General features: G+C 45.5%; 3 protein-coding genes and 1 long non-coding RNA gene across 15 annotated transcripts in view; 2 read left to right on the plus strand and 2 right to left on the minus strand.

Moving 5' to 3' along the window:
* The first annotated feature begins 46 nt into the window (after positions 1–46).
* On the plus strand, positions 47–1104 carry LOC108163410. The gene is made up of 4 exons (XM_033392631.1): positions 47–251; positions 314–478; positions 541–784; positions 840–1104. The coding sequence occupies exons 1-3, from the start codon at positions 88–90 to the stop codon at positions 674–676; spliced, it is 465 nt and encodes a 154-aa protein (XP_033248522.1). The 5' UTR covers positions 47–87; the 3' UTR covers positions 677–784; positions 840–1104.
* Positions 1105–1510: 406 nt separating this feature from the next.
* LOC108163413 lies at positions 1511–2747 on the minus strand. Its single transcript, XM_017298679.2, has 3 exons — positions 2651–2747; positions 1820–2244; positions 1511–1765 (listed from the first exon to the last, which is right to left on the minus strand). Exons 2-3 carry the CDS (start codon positions 2229–2231, stop codon positions 1629–1631), a joined length of 549 nt encoding a protein of 182 aa, XP_017154168.1. The 5' UTR covers positions 2232–2244; positions 2651–2747; the 3' UTR covers positions 1511–1628.
* Positions 2748–3554: 807 nt separating this feature from the next.
* On the plus strand, positions 3555–4603 carry LOC108161505. 3 transcript variants are annotated; one of them, XR_004473007.1, is made up of 4 exons: positions 3555–3853; positions 3916–4235; positions 4297–4408; positions 4466–4603. It is a non-coding gene; the product is annotated as an uncharacterized LOC108161505 (long non-coding RNA). The 3 variants fall into 3 exon arrangements; XR_004473006.1 differs by having other exon boundaries at positions 3556–3853; positions 4297–4603; XR_001775472.2 differs by having other exon boundaries at positions 3556–3834; positions 4297–4603.
* Positions 4604–7135: 2532 nt separating this feature from the next.
* LOC108162324 (protein sickie) overlaps positions 7136–23830 on the minus strand; it is a 208675-nt gene continuing 191980 nt past the window's right edge. For 8 of the 10 annotated variants that reach the window (XM_033393958.1, XM_017297010.1, XM_017297008.2 and 5 more), the window contains 4 exons: positions 8386–10238; positions 8062–8317; positions 7520–7999; positions 7340–7459 (listed from right to left, as the gene is read on the minus strand). In XM_033393958.1, the coding sequence (XP_033249849.1) occupies positions 7340–7459; positions 7520–7999; positions 8062–8317; positions 8386–10238 (2709 nt within the window). Of the gene's footprint in view, positions 7460–7519; positions 8000–8061; positions 8318–8385; positions 10239–22069; positions 23564–23830 lie in introns of all 10 variants that reach the window. The other 2 variants (XM_017297015.2, XM_033393956.1) reach the window with 2 other exon arrangements.

Raw genomic sequence — 23830 nt, forward strand, 5'->3', positions numbered from 1 at the left:
ATAACTAATCCAAAATGTTTCACCCCAGGAAATGTATGGAAGATCGCATCCAGTGATGGCTTACATCGGAGTGGACTAAGCCATATCATGATGTTTTTGGTCTTCCTATTCTGCATCCACATCTATGCGTGCTGTGGCGATGCCTATGAGGAAACCAATTATCTGATTCATTCGCCCAACGATAGACCACATCACAGGCGCAAACACAACATGCATAGACCCCCGTATAAGGGCTACGATTGGTACTCTCAGTGAGTAGTACTTTGGGCTGTACTTTGAAATCGGACCTTAAAATCATTTCTGTGCCTTTCAGTTATAAAATGGATACTAGGCCCGACTTGCCCAAGACTACTCCGCCCCATGACCATACACATGGAACGACGAAGGGGCCCTTGACTGAGCAGGAAAAGCTAAAGCAACTGCAAGATATGGAGATCAAGGCCAGGCTCCTAAAGGTTCACGAGTGGAAATCGGATCTGTGAGTAAAAAATGCATTTAAATTCCCCAATAAATATAATCATCATGCTTTTTGACTGGCAGTGAAACAGCGCCGAAGCCGGACCCAGAGAAAACTAAGGAGATGCTTTCTAAGATCGATAGTATGGCAAAGAATATTCTAGAAGAGCGACAAATCCCAATCCGAAGGTCAAAACATCACCGGCGCAGGCATCACTGATTGATCTGAAATGCAAAATGCATGCCGAATTTCAAATTTTGTAACCCATAAATAGTTGCTCGAAAACAGAAGCTACTCGTATTTAAAATGAATAGTTTGGTCAAGGTGGTGAGTGTTTTTCTGCTCAGCTGTGGGTGTTCGCAATCCTAACTTTTGCTGACAGTTTATTTTAGTGGTGGCCATTTCTGGTGCTTTGGCCGAAGTACTGCCCAAGGGAGACCTAAAAGTGCAGAGGCAATGGCTGCTGGACAACTATCCATCCTTGGCCGCGACTTGCAGCGACACGGACACAATGATGCTTATACATAAGGAAAGTCTGCTGCGGAGGCTATCGGCAATATCAAAGAAATTAGCTGAAGCATGCGATAAATATAAACACATTGACTAATCCCAATTAAACGCTTAAATGCAAGCTGACAAATCGTAAAGGTGGTGCTTCATTTTAGTATTGTGCGACTGTCCACAGCCACTGAAAGATGTCTACTATATTCTGGCTGCTGTATGCTTCCATGATGCTCGCCGTTGCCTGTAAAGCCACTTCCGAGGCGGATCTGTTTACCGCTGAAGAACTGTTAAAGTTCGGCCCAAAGCGTTTGGTACAGCATATAAAGGAATTGTACCCCCATATCGCGCAGCTGTGTTGGAGTGGGTTCCGGAAAAAGTTAAACCCTGCAGGCGCAATTCTACCCGCACCCGCGGTGGAAGAGTTCAAGGCTTATGCGAAGCAGCATCTTGTTTTGCTGTATACGATTTGCAACGATGAAACGTATGAACATTACAAGGACTGACGGGCTCCTAATCAGATGCATACTCCGGAGGGACCAGCTTCTCGAATTTCAGTTTAGCCAGCAGCGGCCACAACTTTAATTGTAACTATCTTGGGTTCCACTTAATAAACATCGAAGTTTGCTTAATTACTGTCACACACAGGGGGCTATCTGGAATTGCGGACTTAGTTCTTCCACTGCTTGTTCTCGTAGTCCCACTTGGAGGTCAGACCAGTCACGGGGTTCATCTCCAGATCAATGATACGCTTCAGCTGTGCCTTCTGGTGCTCCTCGTCGAAGGTAACTGGCAGCTCGTCGTAGACTAAAAGCAAATGTTTGAATCCTTTTTATCATTTCAGGACATGCGATGGCTCACCGAACAGATTCATCAGGATGGCAATCCAGATGGCTCCGGCGCAGAAGAGCAGGCTAACGCCCAAGTGCTGCTTCCACTCGCCAGTGCCGGCTTGGACCTCCGCAATGGTCTGGCAGAAACTGGCGCGGTACAGGACCTTGATCTCCTGGGGGCTCAGCTTCTTCCAGTCACCCTGCTCCTTGGCGCGCAGGGCGTTGATCTCGTTGTTGGGCTCGCGGAAGCGCACAGCCGGCATGGGGTAGTCCACACGGTCGGCGTAGCAAGCGGTGCCGTTCCAACCGTAGCCGACAACCTCGCGTTTGCCGATCTTGTCCAGGGTGTGGACGGAGGCAACGCTGCCCACCTGGGCGTTGCGGGGCAACTGAGCGGCCAGCTGGCGGAGCATAGCGTGGTTGATTAGTCTGAGAGCCATTCTATCGCAGTTGCTGCAATTGGAAGACAGACACAGAGAGAGTTGGTGAGTTCATGATGCATGCACCGAGGCACTAGGTTATGTAACACTTGATGTACTACGTGATATATAAATCACTGTATTTGCATAGTCGCATGACCATCAAGGCGTTCCCGCGGCACCCCAGCCTTCTGTTTAGCCACAGTTTGTGCTGCCAGTTCGGGCTTCTTCGCATAATTCTCCCATTTTTCACGCTGCGCCAGGTGTTGTGTAATCGGCCAGCATCGGCTTGACTATTTTCCGTCGCGATGGCCACAACCAGCTGTCAATGGTGTTGTTCAGCTAGGGTATGCAGCAGGCTGTGTGTTTTTCTTATTATAGTAGTTCTTGTGCTCACTGGTTTTTCACAATTTTGGATTTAAACAATTTTTTTCATTTACCTAACTACTCCTTCAAGCAGTGTGACCTTTATCGTGAAAATATACCGTCCGACGCTCTCGTTTTAAAAATATACCGAAAATATACTGACGAATTCAAGTTCTATTTTACATATTCCTCGATTTTGATATTCCGTTGAATAATTCTGTCTAACTAAAACGTTTAGTTCTGCCCACATAATTTAAGGCCATTGATAAGGACATGATGCGTGAATATGCCTTTCTATACCATGTTTCGTTAATTTAATATGAAAATCCTGTTTTCCGAACTGTTTTTAAAACATAATTAATAGAGAAATTTTCCCAAATTTATATGTTTTAGACATATTCATGCATATGATTAGTATCTTGTAACCTACAGAGCCTGGGATGACAAACATTTTCTCAATTCTATAATATCATTTTCTCTAGGGTATGAAAAATAGTGTTGCCGGGACTCATTGCTGTCAACCGGGTAAAAAATATCATTACCCGATTCAAATAAATACTGAATTATACGGTCTCATTTTCAAAATATACTGTAAATATACTGACGAATTCAAGTTATATTTTACATATTTCTCGATTTTGATATTCCGTTGAATAATTCTGGCTAACTAAAACATTTAGTTCTGCCCACATAATTTTATCCAATTCAATTCATGAACCTATTTTCTAATTGACTTGCTTATTTTAAAAACTTGCTGTTATTGGATCTTGTCTATCGATACTATCGACTGGATACGAGACTAGTGCTGTAAAGTATTTTAATTGTGCGCGATATTTGAAACCAGTTCCAATCAGTGTTACCTCACCAGCTCTTTTCCGTAAAGTCTAGCTATTTTGTATTATTTTTGTTATTATGGTATATTGTAAATATTATTATTATTGTTTATAGTTTATATTATTATAGTTTAAGTTGACTGAATTGCTGCCGACGGAACGCAACACGGACGACATACGACATGGATATGCTTATGTATGTATACATTGCTGGCAAGGGTTGCCACAAAAGGGCAAAGTGTGTGGTCATTTTGTTCGTATGTATATCGTATTACATAAATTATCTTGTAGTTAGCTCTTGGAAAACACCTTTGAATAGACCTCACTCATGGCCTTAGCTATTGGCTAACTAAACTGTCGAATTTGTGTGCATATTTTTGAACTGATCTTGCGAAAAGATTCTAATACAAACAACAACAGAAAAGGTTCTACATATATCGAATTGTATATTCACTTTAAACCGTATCCTTCATAAAACGTAGGTATTTATGTTCCTTATTTTGCAGTTAGGATGAATGCTTTGGATTGAACACCATCTCCGGCAGCGTCCTCTCGCACAGTTCCATCTGAATGCTCTTCAGGATATGAAGGAGTCTTATTTTAATCTCCAATGCTCCAGGGCCAATGCAGCCACTAGGATCAGCATCAAAGGAAAAATACGTGGTGCTGCTGACGTTACTTCGGCGAGAAGCGTTCCGGATCGAATTGGTTCGGACTTGGCCTTTTGCAGGAAATGTGTCTTTTAAAGATACATATATACTCTATATGATCGTACCACGGGATCCCGATGGAGTCCTAGCACTGAGATACATGGGACCACCTACAAGTAATTTAAAAGCTCTACCACAGTTCCAAGAAGACAGATCATAGCACTTTTTACATTACAGCAGCAATCCAGGAATGCAGTGGGAAGATACAGCCAGAAATGTATCCTATAGCACCATCTGTCGTTGCAATCCACACAACTCTGAGTGTGATGATCACGTCGACACGTGGAAAGTCTGAACACAACTGTAGTCTTTTCCACCTTTTAAAGTGAATTATGCTTAATTTTAGCTAACCAAGTATGCTGATTACGTAACGCAAACAGAAGCTTGAACAGGACTTATATTAACTCCAGCTGCTTTGATTGTTCTTCACTATTGGACAACTGCCATTAAGTTTGAACTACATATATAATTGAATTAAAATAATATACAGAAAAGCTTAATACTTCTTATTACTCTGGCGGTTACGAGAAGGCATGGCACGCCTATATCGTACAAGAAATGGCGGAGCTATAGCGATTTATAACGGTGGAAAGGCAATATCCTTATTGTCCTTAATGCCAAACGTTTGGGCGGTATTCTCGCGATCACGAGGAGATGTGGGGCGGCCAGATCATACAATAAATGGCGGAGAAAAGTAAGTATGTATGACTGGGGAAAATATCCTTGATCTTTGATAGGGACACCATCGAATCCAGGACTTTTTTCTGATCACAAGATCACGCCGAGATCAGCCTTCAAATAGCAGAGAAAACTAAGTAAGGAAGGCCGGAAATAATATCCTTGATAAGGATTCACTACAAGATTATAATAATATATTATAACAATAAAAATATCTCTTTCCTGATCTCAGAAAGCCGTCGCACTATATTACTGGATAAAAATATCCTTGGTCCTTCGTCCATCACAGAAAGGATTTTCCAACGATTATAAGAAGCCGTCGCACGACCTGATCGGACTAAAAATAACCGAGAAATTTAAATATGCAAGGCTAAGGAGGATCCAAGGATCAACAACATTTTTCCAATCACAGAAAGCTGTCGCACAACCCTATCGGGCCACAAAGAACAGAGAAAAAAAGATATATGTGACTGGAGAAAATATCCTTGATCCTTGGTCCTTAATAAGTACTCCATCAGATGAAGGATTTTCTTCCGATTACAGGAGGCAAGATCGGGCAAGAAATGGCGGAGTTATCCATAAAAAGCAAATTACAACAACAACCTCCAGTTCCTACAACAAACACCCTCATTTTGGTGGCGATCAAAAACGAAAATATTCGATTTTCAGATCTAGGCTACCAGGCGAACAGAAATCAGGAGAAAGCAGCTGCATCAAATGCAAAATGTTGTATTGCATACTTTTGGGGGATCACAAAAACCAGCGACCTTCTGCTGATTTCTGCTCGCGTGGTATCCAAGATTTGAAATTGCTCGTTTTCAGTTCCAAGCTGAGAGTTTTTGTTGTACAACAACACAAATTTTTTGTAGAACAATTGACAACAACAACATTTTGGACAACTTCAATTTTCGGATACTCAAAAGGCAGAAAACGAGAAATTTCTGATCTGGGATACCAGGCGAACAGAAATCAGCAGGAGGTCGCTGGTGTTTTTTATTGTACAGTGGCGCTCCTATCGGCGATTTCTTGAACTACATTTTCAATTATAAGTAAATACAAGCCAGTTGTATTTACTGCGCTATTTTTGGGTCGATCTGCACGTGCAATGGCTTCCTGTAATCGGAAAAAAATCCTTGATCTGATGGAGTCATTTTTAAGGACCAAGGATCAAGGATATTTTCTCTAGTCACATATATCTTGTTTTCTCTGTTATTTGTGGCCCGATCGAGTCGAGCGACAGCATTCTGTGATTGGAAAAATTTTTTTGATCCTTGGATAAGGACTCCAATATCCTCAGCCTTACATGTTTAGATTTCTGGGTTACTTGTAGTCCGATCGGGGCGTGTGACGGCTTCGCGTAATCGGAAGAAAATCCTCGACCTTATAGAGTCCTTATCGATTTGAGGACAAAGTATATTTTCCACACTAATCTATACTTATACTTATTCCCGATCGTTTGGGAGCAAATACAATAAGGATATTGCCATTTTCCCGTTATAGATCCCAAGCAAAGACAATTTGCTTTATATTATATTTTATTTTATTTTGATTTGATGTCATATCTCATAAATGCACACATTTAAATTAGACAGAGACACATAAATTGTTGTATTGTATCGTATAGTTTTACTGTTAGTATGGATAGTACTTTGTGGGTTTTCTCTTCTGTTTGGGGACTTGTGGTTCGGTTTTTCATTTAGCTATTTGTCCAGGGATCAGGGGGACTTTTACGTATTTATGTTCGCATATTTCCTGTTTTTAAGCGCGACTTGGCATAATAAATATTTAAATGGTATTTTGCTGCATTGGGTTTTATGTTTTTTTTATAAATATGCAATATGTTTGTAACAATATTTAATGATAATTACGCAAATAATTAAACTAAAGTAAAAGCTTTTTCCTTCAAATGTACACACATCTTGTAAATTGGTAGTAGCAAAAACTTATAGCTACATTTACAATAGGTTTAAATATTAGTTTACGATTATTCTCATACGATCTGCCGGGGCTTGGGCTTGGTTAGGCTTGGGCTTGGGTTAGGATATAAAAAGTCAATACCGCCGTACAGTTGTGTCACTTAAGACTAGGGGATTTTGGTTTTTCTATGTACAAAAACGATCTATTTCTCAATTTTCTAACATTTAATGTTAGATAAGGTTCTCTTCTCTCATTTTAGGGGGATGCCTCGAACATCGAAGCACAGCTGTGGGCCAAACTACTAGAGTTGAATGTGGTTATAAATGGTTCTGGTAGTGGTGTTGGAGGTGGACAATTTGCATTTTTAACAAGTGCGCTAAAAAGTACAATTAACTCTAGATATGGGAATGGATCATGAGAATACCGAGAAGATATAGAATAGAGTTGGTGCAAATGGAAACCTCTTGGAACTGCTTAAGAACTCGGCTGCGAAAGTAGTGCAAGAAATCTCATTTGTGCGGATTTGGGGGATGGATAGTGCAGCGGGCCCACAGCGGACGTGTTCGGGTCTGGTTCGGGTCCTTTTAAATTTTGGCATGTACGAAGTGGATTCAACTGCGGAGGTTTACTCGGCGCCCGCAGAGCTGTCCGGCGTCACGTTGGAGTCCAGACTGGCGCAGTCCGACTCCTGATCCTGCGCCTCCGAGTAGTTGGCAGCCTCCTGCAGGCGCATCAGCATATTGAGCTGTGGAGAAGAGTCCAAGATTAGTATTTGAAGCGTACGATATTACAAGGCAAAACCCACCAGAGGATCCTGGTTCTCCCCGTTTGTCAATGCCACGCCTTCTAAGCCCACATCCTCGGCATTGATCTGTCGCAGCGGTGGCACTGAGTCGGGCCCATAGGGCCAGGGATACGAGTTGCGTATGAAGACAGAAGGATCGTTCCAGGCTCCGCCCCGGCGGCCATAGAGCTGCACTCCCTCGCGCACAGCCTCGACCAGATAGGGGGACAGATGATAGTTCCAAATGTCGGTGAACCACACCTGCGAGTCCTTCAAGTCTAGCGGGCAAGAGAGGAACAGACGCGGGCCAATGGTCACGTCACTGGAGCTGTGGACTTCCAGGAAACGATTGATGTGCTGCCAGACGGAGGGCAGCCAGGCCAAGACCGACGCCAGCTCTGGCTGGGCATGCTGCGTCTGCAGCTCCAGCTGGAACAGTCGCCGCCGCAGAAAGCGTCCAAGGAAGCCCTTGACGGGCTCCATATGATTGGCCGTAAGGACCTGGAAAACGTTTCGGTGTTAGTTTCTGTTTAGGGGAGCTGCCTGGTTCGGTTATGCCTTACCCATCGGAAATTGTGGTGCAGCTGCAGATTGGTCGTGTTGCAGGTGGCCTGCGACATGGTGCCAATAATGCAGGGCAATTTGTTGGCCGGCCCGGCGCTCAGCAGGCAGGAGAAGACATCGCCCAGGGCAGAGGCATGGTGCAAGTTGTCCAGAATGATCACAGAAGGCAGCTCCGAAGCGCCATTTGCAATGGCCGCCTGCTCGGCAATGTGGCCCAGATACTGCCGCAGATCCTTCGAGGATTTGTGGTCCACGCTGCAAGAGAAGTGCTGATTAGTGCCATTCCTTCTTTCTATAAAATTACATATAAAATGAAGACTTACTTGAATGTGGCAATGGCCTCTGAGGGATTTCCCCGTCCCGCACGCGCCACTAGGAACTCGGCTAGGCGACGCGCCAGATAGGACTTCCCAGTGCCGCTCGGACCGCACAGGATGAGCCGCCTGTGCTCCGTGAGGAGACTGATGTAGCGGTGCACAATGCTGCGCGGAATGAGGCTGTCGAAGGCCAGACTCCCAACGCCCTGCAGGCAGATGTACAGCGTCCGGACACTGCCCACAATGTAGCCGCAGGGCAGGAGCTCGGGGAAGCCCATTTCCGGCCCGCGCTTGGCCTCTCCCAGATGGTACGACGTGATGGAGTCCGTGTTCAGGCCCAGATTGGTGCCTGGATCGATGCGAGCCACATAGTCCTTAAAGGTCTTGCGCACAATGTAGTCGAGATTCTGCCAGGTCGTCTTGCCCGAGATGTAGGTGCAGGCGACGATGAACTCGTTGGAGCTGGCGGCTGCAAAGCTCACTTTGCGCTCGCTCTGCGCCTGGGGGTCGGCCTCGTGGCTGGCGATGATCGAGCCATTGGCATAGAAGCCATCCAGCTCCTGCAGCTCCTCGCAGTACTTGGCAAACGACTCCGGCTGTCCCAGGTAGCAGGCGATGGCAATCTTCTTGCCGTCGCACACGTCGGGCAGATCCTCGACGGCGCTGGGCATGTGCACGGGGCTGGCCAGCGGCGCCGTCTCCAGGGCCGGTGGTGGAGGCGTCAGATCAATGTGTGTGCTGGGACTCAGAGGCGCCACAGCGGCGGTGTTTGGTGCTGGCGGTGGTGGGGGCTCTGGCGCCGGTGCTGGGGGCATGCACTCCTCCTCCAACTCCTCGCTGAGGCGTGGTGGCAGCTCCATGGGCGGTCGCGCATTGCCGTCGGCCAGCGAGTAGCGGCGCGAGACCTCAGAGCTGCCGGCCACCGATCCGTTGGGGCTGATCGCCTGTCCGAGGCTCACCTCGGAGCCGGCCAGGGAGCGGGTGGTCACCAGCTTCTGCAGACGCTCGTTGTTCTGCTTGAGGGACATCATCTCGGACCGCATCTTGTTCATCATGTCCTTGAGGCTCTCCAGCTGCGAGGCGGAGCTCAGGGCCTCCAGCCGAATGTCGGTGAGGACGAGATCCTTCTCGCGCAGCTGCTTCTTGAGGTCCTCCACCACCTGCTGGTCCTCCTGGTCGATGGCATCGATGGGCTTGGCGTTGTCGATCAGCGTCAGGGTCTTGGCGGGACTGCCCTGCTTGCTGTTAGGCAAAGGAGGCGCCGGTTGGGTGGCCAGGGCCGCCAGACCCAGCGGCTCGCCATGACCATTCGGGAGCGGTGTCTTCCCGGAGCTGTGCTCCTGTCCGTGATGATTGTGGTGGTGGTGGTGTCCCACATGGCGACTAGTCTTCGAGATCTTGGCGTTCCGCGAGAAGGCCTTGGTGAAGCTGCTGCGCAGCCACCCCTTCTTCTTGTTGGCCTTGTTCTTGTCCTGCGCCGCCGAGCATCCCGAGCTAATGGAGTTCAAGGAGCACATCGAGTCCGTGCTGTGCTGACGCACCATTCCCAATCCGATGGGTATGCCGTTGCCATTGCCAGTGCCGTTGCCATTGACATTGCTGGCGGACCTGCTGCCCCCCGGTCCTGGCGGTGGCTTCTGGTCCCCGGGCTGCGACTGCAGCTGGTGATTCTGATTCTGTCCCATGCTCTGCATATGCGCGGTGGTGAGGCCTGCCTGGATGGACTGCTTCCTCAGCAGCTCGATGGTCTGCCGCATGTCCGTCAGCTCTCCGTCCTTGCGCTCCGACGTCGCCGTCAGCTGCTGCAGGCGATTGGTCATGTTGGTCAGCGACTGTTCAAACGCCGTCACCACATGGGCCTGCAACGGGAGGAGAGGAGCAGAAGTAAACGAGAGGTTAGTATAGCGGTCCTCGGTGCCTTGCTTTGGGGGCTGACGTTATAATTTATCATCGCAATTGTGACTCTCCCATACGATACCCCCAACCCCTCTCATAAGACCCCTTCTTTATGAGCATATCTCCTCCGTGTCTTGCATTTATAAAGAGAGTTCTCCATAGAGTTCTCTGCTGTGCTGTTCGGCTGCCTGTTTTGTATGCAAGACGCTGCACTTGCCACTTGCAACTCACCTCCACAATCGTCGCACATGAGTCATGGACAACAGACGAGTGTAAAAGGGTCTAAGCCGGGCTTGAAAAACTTTTGAAATGATTCGACCCTCGTACACTGAGCGGAAATCAGGGAAAACCTCAATAAATGTGTGAAAATACGAGTATCTAAGGAATATAGTCTCAGATATGGAGTATATATAGGTATATATAGTAATATTCGGTATATAGTAAAAGATTAATCGATTTCCTAATCAGAAGATATGTCTTCTATACCTTGATCATCCCTTTTGAGGCTTACACCTTCCATTAAGAGGAGCAAATCATGTTCTTTTCCAGATCTTGTATCTCTTCCTTCCCTGAATTCCCAGAGCAATCTCTCCAGCTTGTAAAACATCCCAAGATACATTTGAAAACCACATTCTAGTGTGGTCTATTTCCCCCAGTGTGTGCTTACCTCGAGCATATTTATGCCTTGGAACCTGTGTCAACCCTTTGGCTATTGCCAGAGCCCCAGCAGAGCTGTTGTTCAACTATTCTGCCATCTCTGGGTATTTTTTATGATGCAACGTGACTGGCAGAGCAGAGAGTGTTATGGCTACTCCGTGGCTGGCTGCAGACTGTTGGAGATTGAAGGCCTGGCGGCAAGACAGCTGACTGAGCAAACCAATTGGCGATTGGGGATTGTAGGGGAACACTCAGCGAAACCAAGAGACTTGGAGTAACTAATGAGCGCCATTAGAGAACGGAGGGCAGAGTTCAAAGTGACTCACAGCGGAAGTTGTAATTGCAATTGGACAGTCAGACGTGCCACACACCACACCACACCACAAAGCATAGCATTCGCATTTGAAGCGGAAGCACTGAAGAATGAGTTAATTTATCTCAAGCAATGCCCTGCCCCAAGGAAAAGAGTGCCGTTCATCAAAATTATATCCAGAAATAAGCACAAAAGAGTACCCTTTCTCCCTCGCAACGATTTAGCATTTTTATTATTATCAAATTGGGCGACATGGCAGGCATTTGAAATGCCTTTCCCTCTACTGCCAGACTAATTAAATAATAAAATTTGCAAACGTGATCACAACAAGCACAACCCGTCCCATCCCTCCACACATCGCACGTTGCCACATGCCACACATTACAATCAACACGATTCAAATTAAAAAACCACGTACATCCCATAAACCCCGAGAATGGTAGGGCGAAACAGCCCCTAGCCACAACCCTTTGAAACTTTCTCCGTATCTCTGTCTCCGCCTCATTGGTCTGCCAGCTCACGTATGCGACAGGCATAAAAATTGATTACAGTGCGTATGAGTAACGTGACACAGAGGAAGGAAGGATGTCTCCGCCAGGATGCGCCCCCACCGCGGCCTTTCCCCAACAATTAAACAATGCCATCTCGGGGCCAGAGATCGTAAAAAGCGAAGCAATCTCAAGTGCTTTTAACGGCGGCAGAGCATGAGCTCAGCTCGGACACGGACTGACCTTGAACTTACACTGAACCCGTGGCCGGTATGGGTCGAAGCTGAGACATTGTTTACCCACAGAAGCGACTCACAGCCGTAGATTGGGGGGCTCCAATGAAAAGCCTCAACCAGTTGCCGCGCCTCGGCACAATTTGCATAAGCGACACGCAAATTAAAATGGAAAACGTGTTAGATGTTTATCGAAAAGTGAGCCAATGCCTGGGATATTGGCAGGGCATAGAAAAGGAGAATCTCAAGCAGCGATGGGAGGGAGGGACTAGCGACTAGCCAAAGGTTTAAGAGCAACACAGACACAGAGAATCTACTGGCAAATAATTGCAATGCCTGAGGCGTCATCGCGGTATCTAATATCCGTAAATTAAGCGGAGAAAAGGTGCAGATACAAGTCGCGAATCAGTGACAAACAGTTGCTGGAATCGTGGCCTCCAAAGGGGAGATATCTCAACGCCTCGCATCACTGGCAAATAATGTGTCTTCCTATTTGTTTTCCATTTAATAATCGACTATGCCATCGCATGAGGTCATGTCTATATGTATCTGTATCTGTAGCCAGGGAATTAATGAACCGCATGCCAATGCTAATGTTGGCAGTGCCGGCTTTGAACCCGGGCTCAATTTGCCCGGCCAATAAATACAGACGTGGCTCAATTTGCCTGGCCAATAAAGCAAACTGCGATAAGCATTTAACTCGAGATAATTACACACTCGAAAGCGGCTTTCGGTAGCCAGCCAGCACCTTAAATGGTAAGAAAATCGAGCGGCAAGCAAAGCGCTTTAATTTGCAGATTATAGTGGAAGATTAGTGGACCTCCCACATGGCAAATGCACTGCGAAACTTATAACACCATTAGCTTTCTAGCTAGACCCAACAAGATGCTTAGAAACCATCTCCTGTCTGCCCTTTTAACTTTCATTTTCGCAGTCAACTCGCCGGATGATTCATCGGGCACTGTACTCGACGACTAATGACTGCAACAAAGACAACTTCAAGGGACAGCAGCAGAGTTTCTTTAAGAAAAGAATTAAAGAGGGGAGCTGTAGCCGGAGAGCGACCCCCAATGAAAGGAAACGCGCGCCAAACTCTAAAAGGCAGACATGAAAGCGGGGGACACGAAATGGCAGATGCAGAAGGAAGTAGGGAAATGAAAAAACTCGTAGAAGAGAAGCAGAAAATGAGCAACGAAAAAATTAAGAAGCAGCACAGCAGAAACATTCCCCCAAAGCATCTAAGCTGCCCTTTACGCTCCTCCCTTCCCTCCAGCCAAAACCTTTAACAGCGACTCTCAAACTGTAAGAGTGTGGGCAGGCTGCTGCCGCCGCTGTTGCTGTTGTTGCACTTCATTTGCACGGCGAAGGCAACGAAGCGTTAAACGGTTATGCATCAGCTGCCAGCGACACGCAGCCAGAGAGAGAGAGAGAGAGAGAGAGGGGAGGGAGAGAGAAAAGTGCGATAGGGAGAGATAAAAAGTGCAGCAAGTCGCTGGGGCCATATGCTAAATGGCCAACGCAAAAACACCAGCAACAGCCACAGCTATAGCAGCGTTTGCAAAAAACAAGAAAAAACAAAAAACAGAAGATCAAAAGCTGCTCGAAGCTATAGATACCCTTTAATAGACATTATTTACATGGGTGCTATAAAAACAGTAGCCAGATATTGATGAAATGGTTGCAAGGACCCTTTTTTTCGATATTGTTTGGGTATAACTTTATGTATCATCTTCTACAGCTACAATTTCTGCTCATTGTTTAGATGATCCATAGAAACGTAGCAGTTTTGCGTAGAAAGACTTGTTTTCTGAATGATTATTCCTATGGAAACTATATGGTATGGAGCTATTATCATAGATGTATATATATGTATATCTTTAAACGAAGACGAACCAAAACTATTTTATTCTCTATAAAAGATGTCTTTACAATTGAGGGTTTAGTATACACTCTCGTATATTAATGTTTATCCTGTTTATTTTCTCTAATATTACCTCAAAGATCCGTCCATTTATAAAAAGAGTAGCCACTTCTTGATAAAATGTTTTGAAGCATATTTTAAGACGTTCCTTTTGATATTTTTTGGCCATAATTTCATGTATCACCTTCTATAAGTAGTAGTCCTCTACTGATTGATTAGATGATACAGAAATATCAGTTTTTCCTAGAAAGACCAATTTTTGTAGGATTGTTCCTATTGAAACTATACAATATAGAGCTCTCATCAAGTCGGCTTGGACTTATAAACTTTGTATGCAAATATCTTCAAAATTGGGGGTTTAACAAATACACAGTCGAGCAAAGGTGTGTTTGAGGTCTATCCCGAATAAATATCTCTCTTATATTAGCTCAAAGATCCGTCCTTCTCTATATGCTTGCCAAACATATCCTCGACATCATTAGACCCCAGCTTCCAGAGGGTACTCGCAGCAATGGCAACTTTAATTTGACTGTCAATGTGGCTGTTGCCTCTGCTGTTGCTGCTGCCACTGATGCATTGCTGAATTTATTGCTGACAATTTGCAGACACAAAACAAAGTTCAAGTTCAATGGCAGTGCAGCCCACAAAAAAGTTTCAGTTTTAGACAACTAGCATTTCGAAATGACTTTAAGTTTGTTCAGCGGTAAAATCGCCAGTTACTGATAGCACGGTATCGGGAATGATAAGAGAGTGCTGCCCCGATAAGGTTAGACCTTCGATTAGCTGTGGTGGTGCTTTGATTACCGACTGACTTAAGTGGGTCGCCAGTCGGTGGCAGTCTTGGAGGTAGATTTATGACCAACGGGCGACGGGTGACATTTCTACACATAATGTTGCATAAATCATGCTGCAACGAATGCTGCCCCCCCACTTGAAAATTGTGGCAGACACAGCGGATACCGGCCATCAGGCGACCATGTGTTGCCAAAAATGGTGCTCTTGTACGAGAGCGTATCTTGTATCTGTATCTGTGGGACTCTGTGGCTGCTGCTACCCGTGGGCGTGTGCACTTTGACCTTTCAAATGATTTATGCCCTCAACAGCAGTAGGAATATGCCACAATGCCACAGCCGCTGCATCTGCCACAGCCCACAGCCCACACTGCAAACTGTAACTGCAACTGCAACACTTGACATTTTGTTGTGGATTTACATAAAAAGGAACAGGAGAGGGAAGGCCAGGAGGGGGAGGGGAACAATTGTAACAATTGTCACATGGCTTCCATTCCTGATTTATTATGCGGGGGCAGGGTCATGCCTCCGCCTTATGCCCGATTCGCATAGGAAAATCTTCTGTTGATTGATGAAGCATCCGTCCGGCCTTCGAGAGAGAGTGAAAGGGCCTGCCCAATGTCTAATTGATGAAGGCTGCACTTGGGGTCAGGCCGCCATTGAGGCGTCACATATTAATTTCCCAAAAGGCAACGTTTTAGCGGAGGTCTAACGAGTTTAACCTCTCGGCCAAACAAATAAACTATTTTCAAAGTTGATGGATTTTCCACGAAAATTAATGAAAATGCTATCCTGTGTGCCACCTTTTTATGATGGAAGTGTGCCTCGTTTAGGCTCTGGTTATTATAAGCAGTAGATATGATAGGGTATTCCATAGATACTACTTCTTAAAGCCAAAAAAACTCTCTTTTCAGCCCTAGAATTTAGTTTACTTTCTCAGAAAACCCTCCTTTAGCCAAAGTGCCATTCTGTGTTCCTTTTGCAGATTTCCTGTTTCGAGAGATTCCTTTTGTGCACCACACACATCACTTTTGTATCTTAATTCGATTTCTCATTCGTTTCGAAGCTGCCCGACTGCCTGCCGCTGCCACATAATAAAATGATTAACAAACTAATCCGTTCTGATTGTTTCACACACACAAACAAAGATACAATATATCGAGAGACATGAGCATCCATTGGGTCTTGAATGGATCGCAAAGAAACTCGAGAAAAAATAGCAAATCATCATTAAAAAATCTTGGACAACGGGGGAGCCAATCCACAGTCCACAGATCCACAAAACGAAAGATACATCCAAGTCCGAGTGGAATTGCCTTTGATCCGCCGCTGCCGCCAGTCCACTGCAGTTTTTTGTTGTATTTTTTATAGTAGTAGAATGGAAGGCTCCTTCCTCTCTGGTCTCCAGTGAAAGATCAAGATGGCACTCTCCATTATTTGTACAATTGTGGATGCTCTCTCGCTCTCTCTCTCTCTGTGGCACTGTGGCCAAAGAAAATTATTGCTACTTAGATAAATTCGCCATTTGGCTAATGGTCTTCCCCGTCTTCCCCTCTGGCACAAACTTACGCTACCCCCATCGCAGATTTTGCCCATTTTATGGATTTTCCATGTGGAAAACTTACCTGCAACGAGAGAGAGAAAGAAATGTAAAGGAAAATTAGTTGGAGAGTCTATAAAATGCAGCGGAAAAGGCATTTAATTTTAAGATTGGTTTTCGTACAAGAGATTTGAAAAGATATGCACTTCAAGATGGAAATGCTTGATTAAATCTTAAGCTTAAATGTTTAAACATTCAAAGATATTTTAGCAAGTTTTTTTAGAGGAATCTTGAAAGATTAACTATTATTGAATACAAGTGAAATTCGTGGGAATTTTCAGTAATTATTGGTAAGGATTTCATTGGAGTTTCCATCTCTGCATTAAAAACATAATGTAAATCTTTATACCCTTATTTTAAAAAGCCGAAAATAACCCTAAGCTCTGCCATAAATTCTCCATTTATGCTTTGCTTTCGAATAGTTATTCCAGTATCGCTTTCTTGTCATCTGATACATTCAAAATATTTCTACAGGCCCCCAAACCGATCGATCTGCTTCAAAACCATTTCGAAATCGCTTAACAAACTCAATCAGAATTTACGAGACGCATTCTGTGCGTGGATTGTCCAATTTATCCCTTTATTAAAGACACTTTTTGAGCAGAAAACAATCAAAACAATGACTTGTCCCTGTGACACGATCAATGGCTATTCAAGTGCTCTACGTTTCCCCCTCTTTAAATTTCCATTCTTCTGTTTTTTATTGATTTCATGGCAAGACCGGAAGCCGCAAGAGAGGCACGTTCGGACAGAGACCAGGGACAAGCGACCAGAGACAATGAAGATGCAACCAGTTTGCTCGATGACGACGATGATAATATAATATTTGAGTTGCGTTGAGTTTGAAAATTCAAAGCGACAGAGCGAGAAAAGCTGCTCCCCCCTCTTTGTTGCCTATTAAACAAAAGTGGGATGGGAAATGGGCTATGGTCGTGCGGCCTTCTCTCTGGTTTCTTCTGGATTCCGACTCTGTTCTGTGTTCATTTGTTTGTTTTGATTCTGGGTTTGGACTGGAGTTTACTTTTGCTGTGCTGATTTCCTCGGGGAGACAGACCTACAGACAGTTACAGAAGTGGAGACGGACTCGCACTCGCACTCGCACTCGCATTCGTCCTTTTGACTCCTCGAACAACAAACAAGCTTCATCATGGTCACGTCTTTATTTCTCTGTCTTTTCCCCATCTGGTGGCAGGAGATGCCACCATGCCACCATGCCTCTACTCGTTTTTTGCGCCTTTTTCCTTGAGTTTGTCTTGTTTTTGCGGTCGGAAACAAGTTTTTGTTGTGTTCTGTTTTTGTCTTCTGTTCACTCACTCTCTGTAGGTCTTCTGGGAGCCCTGTTAAAGAACTACAAACTGGTTTGTTCAGCCAGCAGCCACCTGTGACGGGAGCCCCCCAAAAAAATGCCCCAAGTCCAGGCGCACCGACAACAAAAATTAACAAACGACTCGAACAACACAAAAGCAAACACGTGCCCCGAAAGATCAGAGGTGGGTTCTGGCTTTTGCTGACTTGCATAGAAAAATGTATGATTATTCTCGTACTTGAATGTGGATATAAATATTTATAATTTAATTACAAATTGAATGCAAGCGCTAGATGAAAAAAGAAACAAGTAAGACGGCTATAAGTCATAGATCTATCGACTTGAATGTACCTGCTGTCAAAGATCTTTTGACGTTAATATACCTGCTACCCGCACTCGGGATTTATCCCAAGAACCCTTCTAGAATAAGTGGGAATATCATTTGTACGTCTGACAACAAGAACAATATCAGCAACTAGATAATATTATACGATTGCTGTGAATTTTAATAGATAGGTAATTAATAGTACTATTTATAAGTATCCTAAAGCTGTGGTTCCTATTTTGAAAACTGTCCACGACACAAGGGTTTTTCTTGATTATTAATCACTGAAAAGACTGTGCAGAAGAGAGCCTGACGTCAAACTTCTCTCCTATATTCCCAAAATAAATATTTTCATACAAAAAACACCCATGGAAATGGCTATAGGTATTCCCAGAGGGATGATAATCCATAAACGATGTATTTTCATAGATCAAACATGCTTTCCTTGGCCACCATATACCCTGTCGCTTAATGAGTACACAAATCTATGGAAATATTTGGGAATCATGTTCGAAAATAAGCCCCAGTACGAGTACTCGTAAATCCAATGTAGCTGTCATGTTGCCACTGACAAAAAACAAACTGCAGTTGAGAAACAGATGGAGACGCAGATGGAGTTGAGATATTAACTTTGAGATACTCGCACACACACACACACATGAGATTCAGAGTTGAAGTCACATTTGAGATATTCAGTTAGTCAACCAGTTTCTTTGTTGCAGCACTGCCGTGCCGCTTGTGGCACAGTGGCAATTACTATCTATGAGATACAAATATATTGCATGTGGATTCAGCGCGCGCTGACAGGCAGGCAGCAGGCAGCAGGCAGGGAGCAGCAGCAGCCGCTCTCCACACAATCGCTGGCCAATCGCCAGTTGGCCATCACGTTTATCATACAGCAAACGGTTTTAATAAGCGATTTTTTAGATAGATAAAGAACCCAACAAGTTATTTAAGGCCCGGGCCACGGACCGAACTGGAGCTGGCAATTTGTTGGCATTTTGTCAGGCCCAAAGATTTATTAATTATGCAGCAGAAAGACTCTCGAAAGTAGAACACAAACGGTTGATGAACCGTCCTTGACGGCCATAATGAGGCCTCCAGCTGCTGGTTAATGTATTTTGTTCGCCATCAAAGGTGTGACATTAAAAGGTGGGAGCAATCCATCAGAAATCCCCTCAGAAATCTGCTCTTTAGAACGGATATTCAATTCGATTCATTCCATCACCCTTTCCATCGTCAGGTCTGTCTTTTTTGGTCGAAAACCATTAGAAAAATTAACAATCACAAGCCGTCAGGTGATTTCAGCCATTTAACACTCAATTGAAGCACTTGATTGAATTGAATTGAAATTGTAAGCACAAAAAGCCTCTTTACATTCATTAATTATGCTGGCCCTTCTCTTGAATGGTAGGAATAATAATAACAATCAAATTCACATTAATCAGAAATGAAGTGACGGACATGGCGATATATCATTGAATTTCTATACTTTTTGTAGTTTTACAAACGGAAAATAGAAGCAAATATGCTCGTAATGGAAAATTGTGGATAATTCTGATAATTTGGTATCCCCTTTCCGAAATACTCCATAGATATTAGTAATCTCTAATCACTTTATACTCCAGTTTTTCCCTCAACCTCGACCATCATCATGATGATGACACATTGTATTTCGTTGGCAATTGCCAAATATGTAAATTGAAGAGTAAAAACATAAATAAATCAACAAATTAAATCAATTAAAAGCAATCAACTTTTGGCATTCAACAATTGAACCCCATCGCTGAACTCTTTAATCGAATTTTATGATATTCTGATCTCACCTATGACATGGTCAGAGCTGCTCAAACTGTAGCACCTATGAGCCATTCTGTTAAAACTGTAAGAGCCATTCGGGGGAATGTCTTTAGAATTTTCTCGTACTTATTGAATACAAATAGTGTGTATTATATTATGCCTTAATCAAGTAAAAACTATCTTGTATTTATCCATTTTACTATCGAAAATGGGAAAAGCTATCGACCAATATGGAAGTCTTATGAAAACAATCAAAACTTGTACTTTTATAGCTTTTAGAAATCTCTTCACTTGCATAATGCCATCAAACCCATTCATATCTATTCCAAATAACTTTTAAACCATTAAAACTGAAACAAACTATCTTAGTATATCGATAATTTATCTGTTATTTGCAGTTTCTATCGATCTTCATTATTAATTATCAACTGAGAGGCTGCCGCCTCTGTTCGCACGCCATCTGACAATTTCACTTTTCATTTTCATACTCCCTCGACGGCGGGCGGCTCAAGTTACCTACTAACCCAAGTCTCTGTCGCTGACGCTGTTGCTGGTGCTGTCGCTGTCGCATTCCCAAGACACAGTCCAGTCCCAGACCCAAACATTGGGGTACTGGCTGGCTGGCGGCAGCTGCTGCCCGAGCTGGAGCTGGAGCTAGTGCTCATAAATAAACATGAAATAAACATGAAAAACGCCTTAAAAAACAAGAGCTTGTGGCGTCGCAGAGGCTAAGTCTAAAAACCGCTTTAAAAAAACGCGCCAAAAAACAAAACCTTAAGAAACCCGAGAGATAAAAAACAAACCAAACGTACTCCACTGTGTACTCGTCCGAACGGACGGCATTAATGGCAACTTTATTTGTTTTGAAAGCTGACATTGATTGGACCCGCAATTGGCGACGAAATTGTTGGTGTAGTCTGCCTTTTGGGATCGGCCAGGTATCGCGGTATCGCGGTGTCGAGGGGTTTATGAATGGGCATCGAGTGTGTATTTTGTGATCCCAAGGAGCAGGCAGTGCTCAAAAATATTCAACACGCACCGAGTGTTCGTGGGTTTTAATTGGGGTCAGGTTTTGGGGGATTTAATGTGGATAGTTATGGATTAATTCATCAAGAGAGTGATCGATGATATCGATTCATTTTGTGGCACGAAATTGTACATTTCCATCGCTAAAATTCCACTCCAATCCTGCCTTCTCAGGTATCAAAGTATCAATGAGTTTTCTATATAAAGAAAACACTCTATAAATCATCATCGTCTTGCCTTTTGCAGGGCATTCCCATGGCTGAGCAAACCGCATTGAAAGCTGGCGATTTCTTTCGTGGACATATCAATTGCATGTTCTGCGAAATCAGGTCATCAGTTTTGGTCATCAGCAGTCGCAGCAGCAGTTGCCGCAGCAACAACAGATGTTGTTTGTGGGGTGCTGCTTGCACCAAAACGGACATCGTCGTAGGATTAAAATCAGGAACTGTAATCCATGGGACGTGAACCTAATGGGAAAGACGTTTGGGCCAGCGGTGGCTGTTCATTTATTTAATATGCCAGAGAGCAGAGCCAGAGCCAGAGTCGGAGCAAAGGAGGACCCCGAAGGCCTTAAGACAAGCGACAAATGCAGGCAGGCATGCAGCTCCAGCTCCAGCTCCAGCTCCAGAGGCACCTCATGCAAGTTTGATTAAATCAATCAGTGGGTAAAGCATCTAACGGCGACTGACAGTCGTACTGCTTCAGCCTCTGGCTTCTGCCACTGCCACTGCGTCTGCCTCGGACTGTTGCAGTTGCAGTTGCATTTTCTGTACGAGTAGCGGCTGCAGTTGCAGTGGCATTGTTGGTCAAGTGTGGAGGTTGCTGCTGGTACGAGTACGAGTATGTACATTGCTTGGCCATATTCGATGACTTGCATTCGTAATGCCATAGCCGGATGAAGCGAATGCCAGGTGAAGACATCACCAGGAACAGCAGAGAGGAACGGAGAACGCAGAACATGGACACCATGAAATTTATAACAGTACCAGCAAAACATGAGGGAATTTGTTGAATTTATAGGAAATTTATAGGAACCTGTAATATTCTGTTCTGTTGAGTTTATACGCTTCTTGATGGGGTGATTGGTAGAGAAATATTCATTCAAAGAGTTATTTATTGTTTTTTGGCACTTTCTGTTAATAAATCGATACCCACATCGATTGGCAATTGATTTATCGCCAAAAACCGATTAATAATCGATGAATTACAAGTCGCTACAGATCGCATGACGTTACGTTCAATTTTAGGATTATTCTAGTGGCATCGATGAATGTTCGATACTTTTGATCGATTTATAGTCGATTATTGATCACTTTTAATTAAATTTACATCACCTGTTCGAGCTCCTCTTGCGGCGAGGCGGCCAATGTCAGCGATGGTTGGCCTCCCCCTGCCCCCCCACTGATCGGCGGACACGACTGCCGCTTGAAGTCCCTCCGGATGGCCAGCTCGTACCAGGGAATCAGCGGCTTGCTCCTCAGCGTCGTCTGGCAGCCGATCTTGAAGTCCAGCGGATCCATGTACTCCGGAGCCATGCGATTCAGATCGCTGACGGCCGCATCCGCCGAGGCGTAGATATTCCCCACCGACTTGTTGCCGCCGCGATGCGTCCGCCAGTGCCCGCCGGTGGCCATGTCCAGCATGGAGCCCACGGGCACATCGTGGCTGCGGTGCAGACCCGCCGCCATGCTCTTGACCCGCATGTGCCCCAGCGTGTGGTAGCGCCGATCCACGGCGTTCGGGAGCATGGGCATGGCGTTGGGGACCACCAGGAGCTCATCCTGGTCGATGGTGGCGAGGCTCTGGCTCGTGAAGGACCTCTCCAACAGCTCCGCACTGTTGCTCCGCTGCGTGACTATCGGCAGCTCGTACAGATTGAGGCGTGTGCTGGTCGGAGGCCTCGTGGGCGTGGCATAGATCTTTGGCTTGGCATAAAGGCTCTCGCGGCGCACTGGTGCGGGCGGCGGTAGGCCTGTGGGCGAACGCGGCGCCTCCGTGAGAGACAGCGTCATGGGTCGTCGACAGCCCGTGGATCCCACGGAATTGTGGCGCAACGTGGGCGGACGTATCCTCGGATCGCGCTCCCGCTCCCGCTCTCGCTCCTGCATATCGAAACTGATCTTCGGCAGAGGCGAGTAGCAACCCCTCTCGGAGCTGTCGTAGGAGCTCCGCAGGCCGCTGTCCAACCGACGCTTGGGGCTATCCGGTGCGGTGTACAGGAAGATGTGCTCCTCCTCCCCCGCTGTATTGTAGTCCGGGGTCTTGGGCGTGGCACTGCTCTGCAGGGAGTCCAGGGAGAAGCGGGAGTTCTTCTTGGCATTCTGGTAGTCGCAGGGCATGCTCCCGCCGCCCGAGGAGCTGGAGGCGTCAGAGAGCGGTCGAAAGCCCACAGGATTCGATGTGGTGCTCGCATAAATCGGCTCCAGATCTCCTCCAATGGTGGGTGTCCTCACGGGCTTCGCCCGGGCATAGATCTCCTCGCCATTCCCCTGGCTGTAGGTGCTCCTCAGCGACACTGTTCTCTTCCTCTGGGGCTGCAGTATGTGCGGCTGATGGGCCGGTGGCTGTGAGGAGGCAGCCGCTTCGGTGGCCTCTGCGGCGCGTATGGAACAGGAACGGGTCAGACCCCTCGCACGGATCGTGGCATAGCCATCAAAAATGGGCGCCGCAATCGGCGACGGAGGCGGTCGACTGCTGGTGCTGGCCGCAGACATCGTTTCGAGTTGGATTTTTCTTAAGTTTCGGACTTCGATTCGAGAGGTTTTCACAAGTTTTTCATTTTGGTTTTCGTCGGCTGTTCGTTGTTCACTTTAAACATTGATTAATCGCTGAATTGAGGATTCAAATTTATCATTTATTCATTCGACTCCGGGGGTAACCCAGATAGATATTGTTTAATGCTGCCCCCTTCACCGCACTCGCTCGCTGTTCATTGCTAGGGAGGCCCCCTGCCATCCCTTCATGGTGGCATCAATCATTTTTAATTGAAGCATGGATTCATTCATTGAGCGTCCAATGAACTCCACGGGACACGCCCTGGAATCCACATGATGCCTCAAATGTGGGAGTTGATGCCTCAAGAGTCGGAGATGATA

Source organism: Drosophila miranda, chromosome 4 (assembly GCF_003369915.1).
Source record: "Drosophila miranda strain MSH22 chromosome 4, D.miranda_PacBio2.1, whole genome shotgun sequence".
In the NCBI taxonomy this organism is placed as follows: domain Eukaryota; kingdom Metazoa; phylum Arthropoda; class Insecta; order Diptera; family Drosophilidae; genus Drosophila; species Drosophila miranda.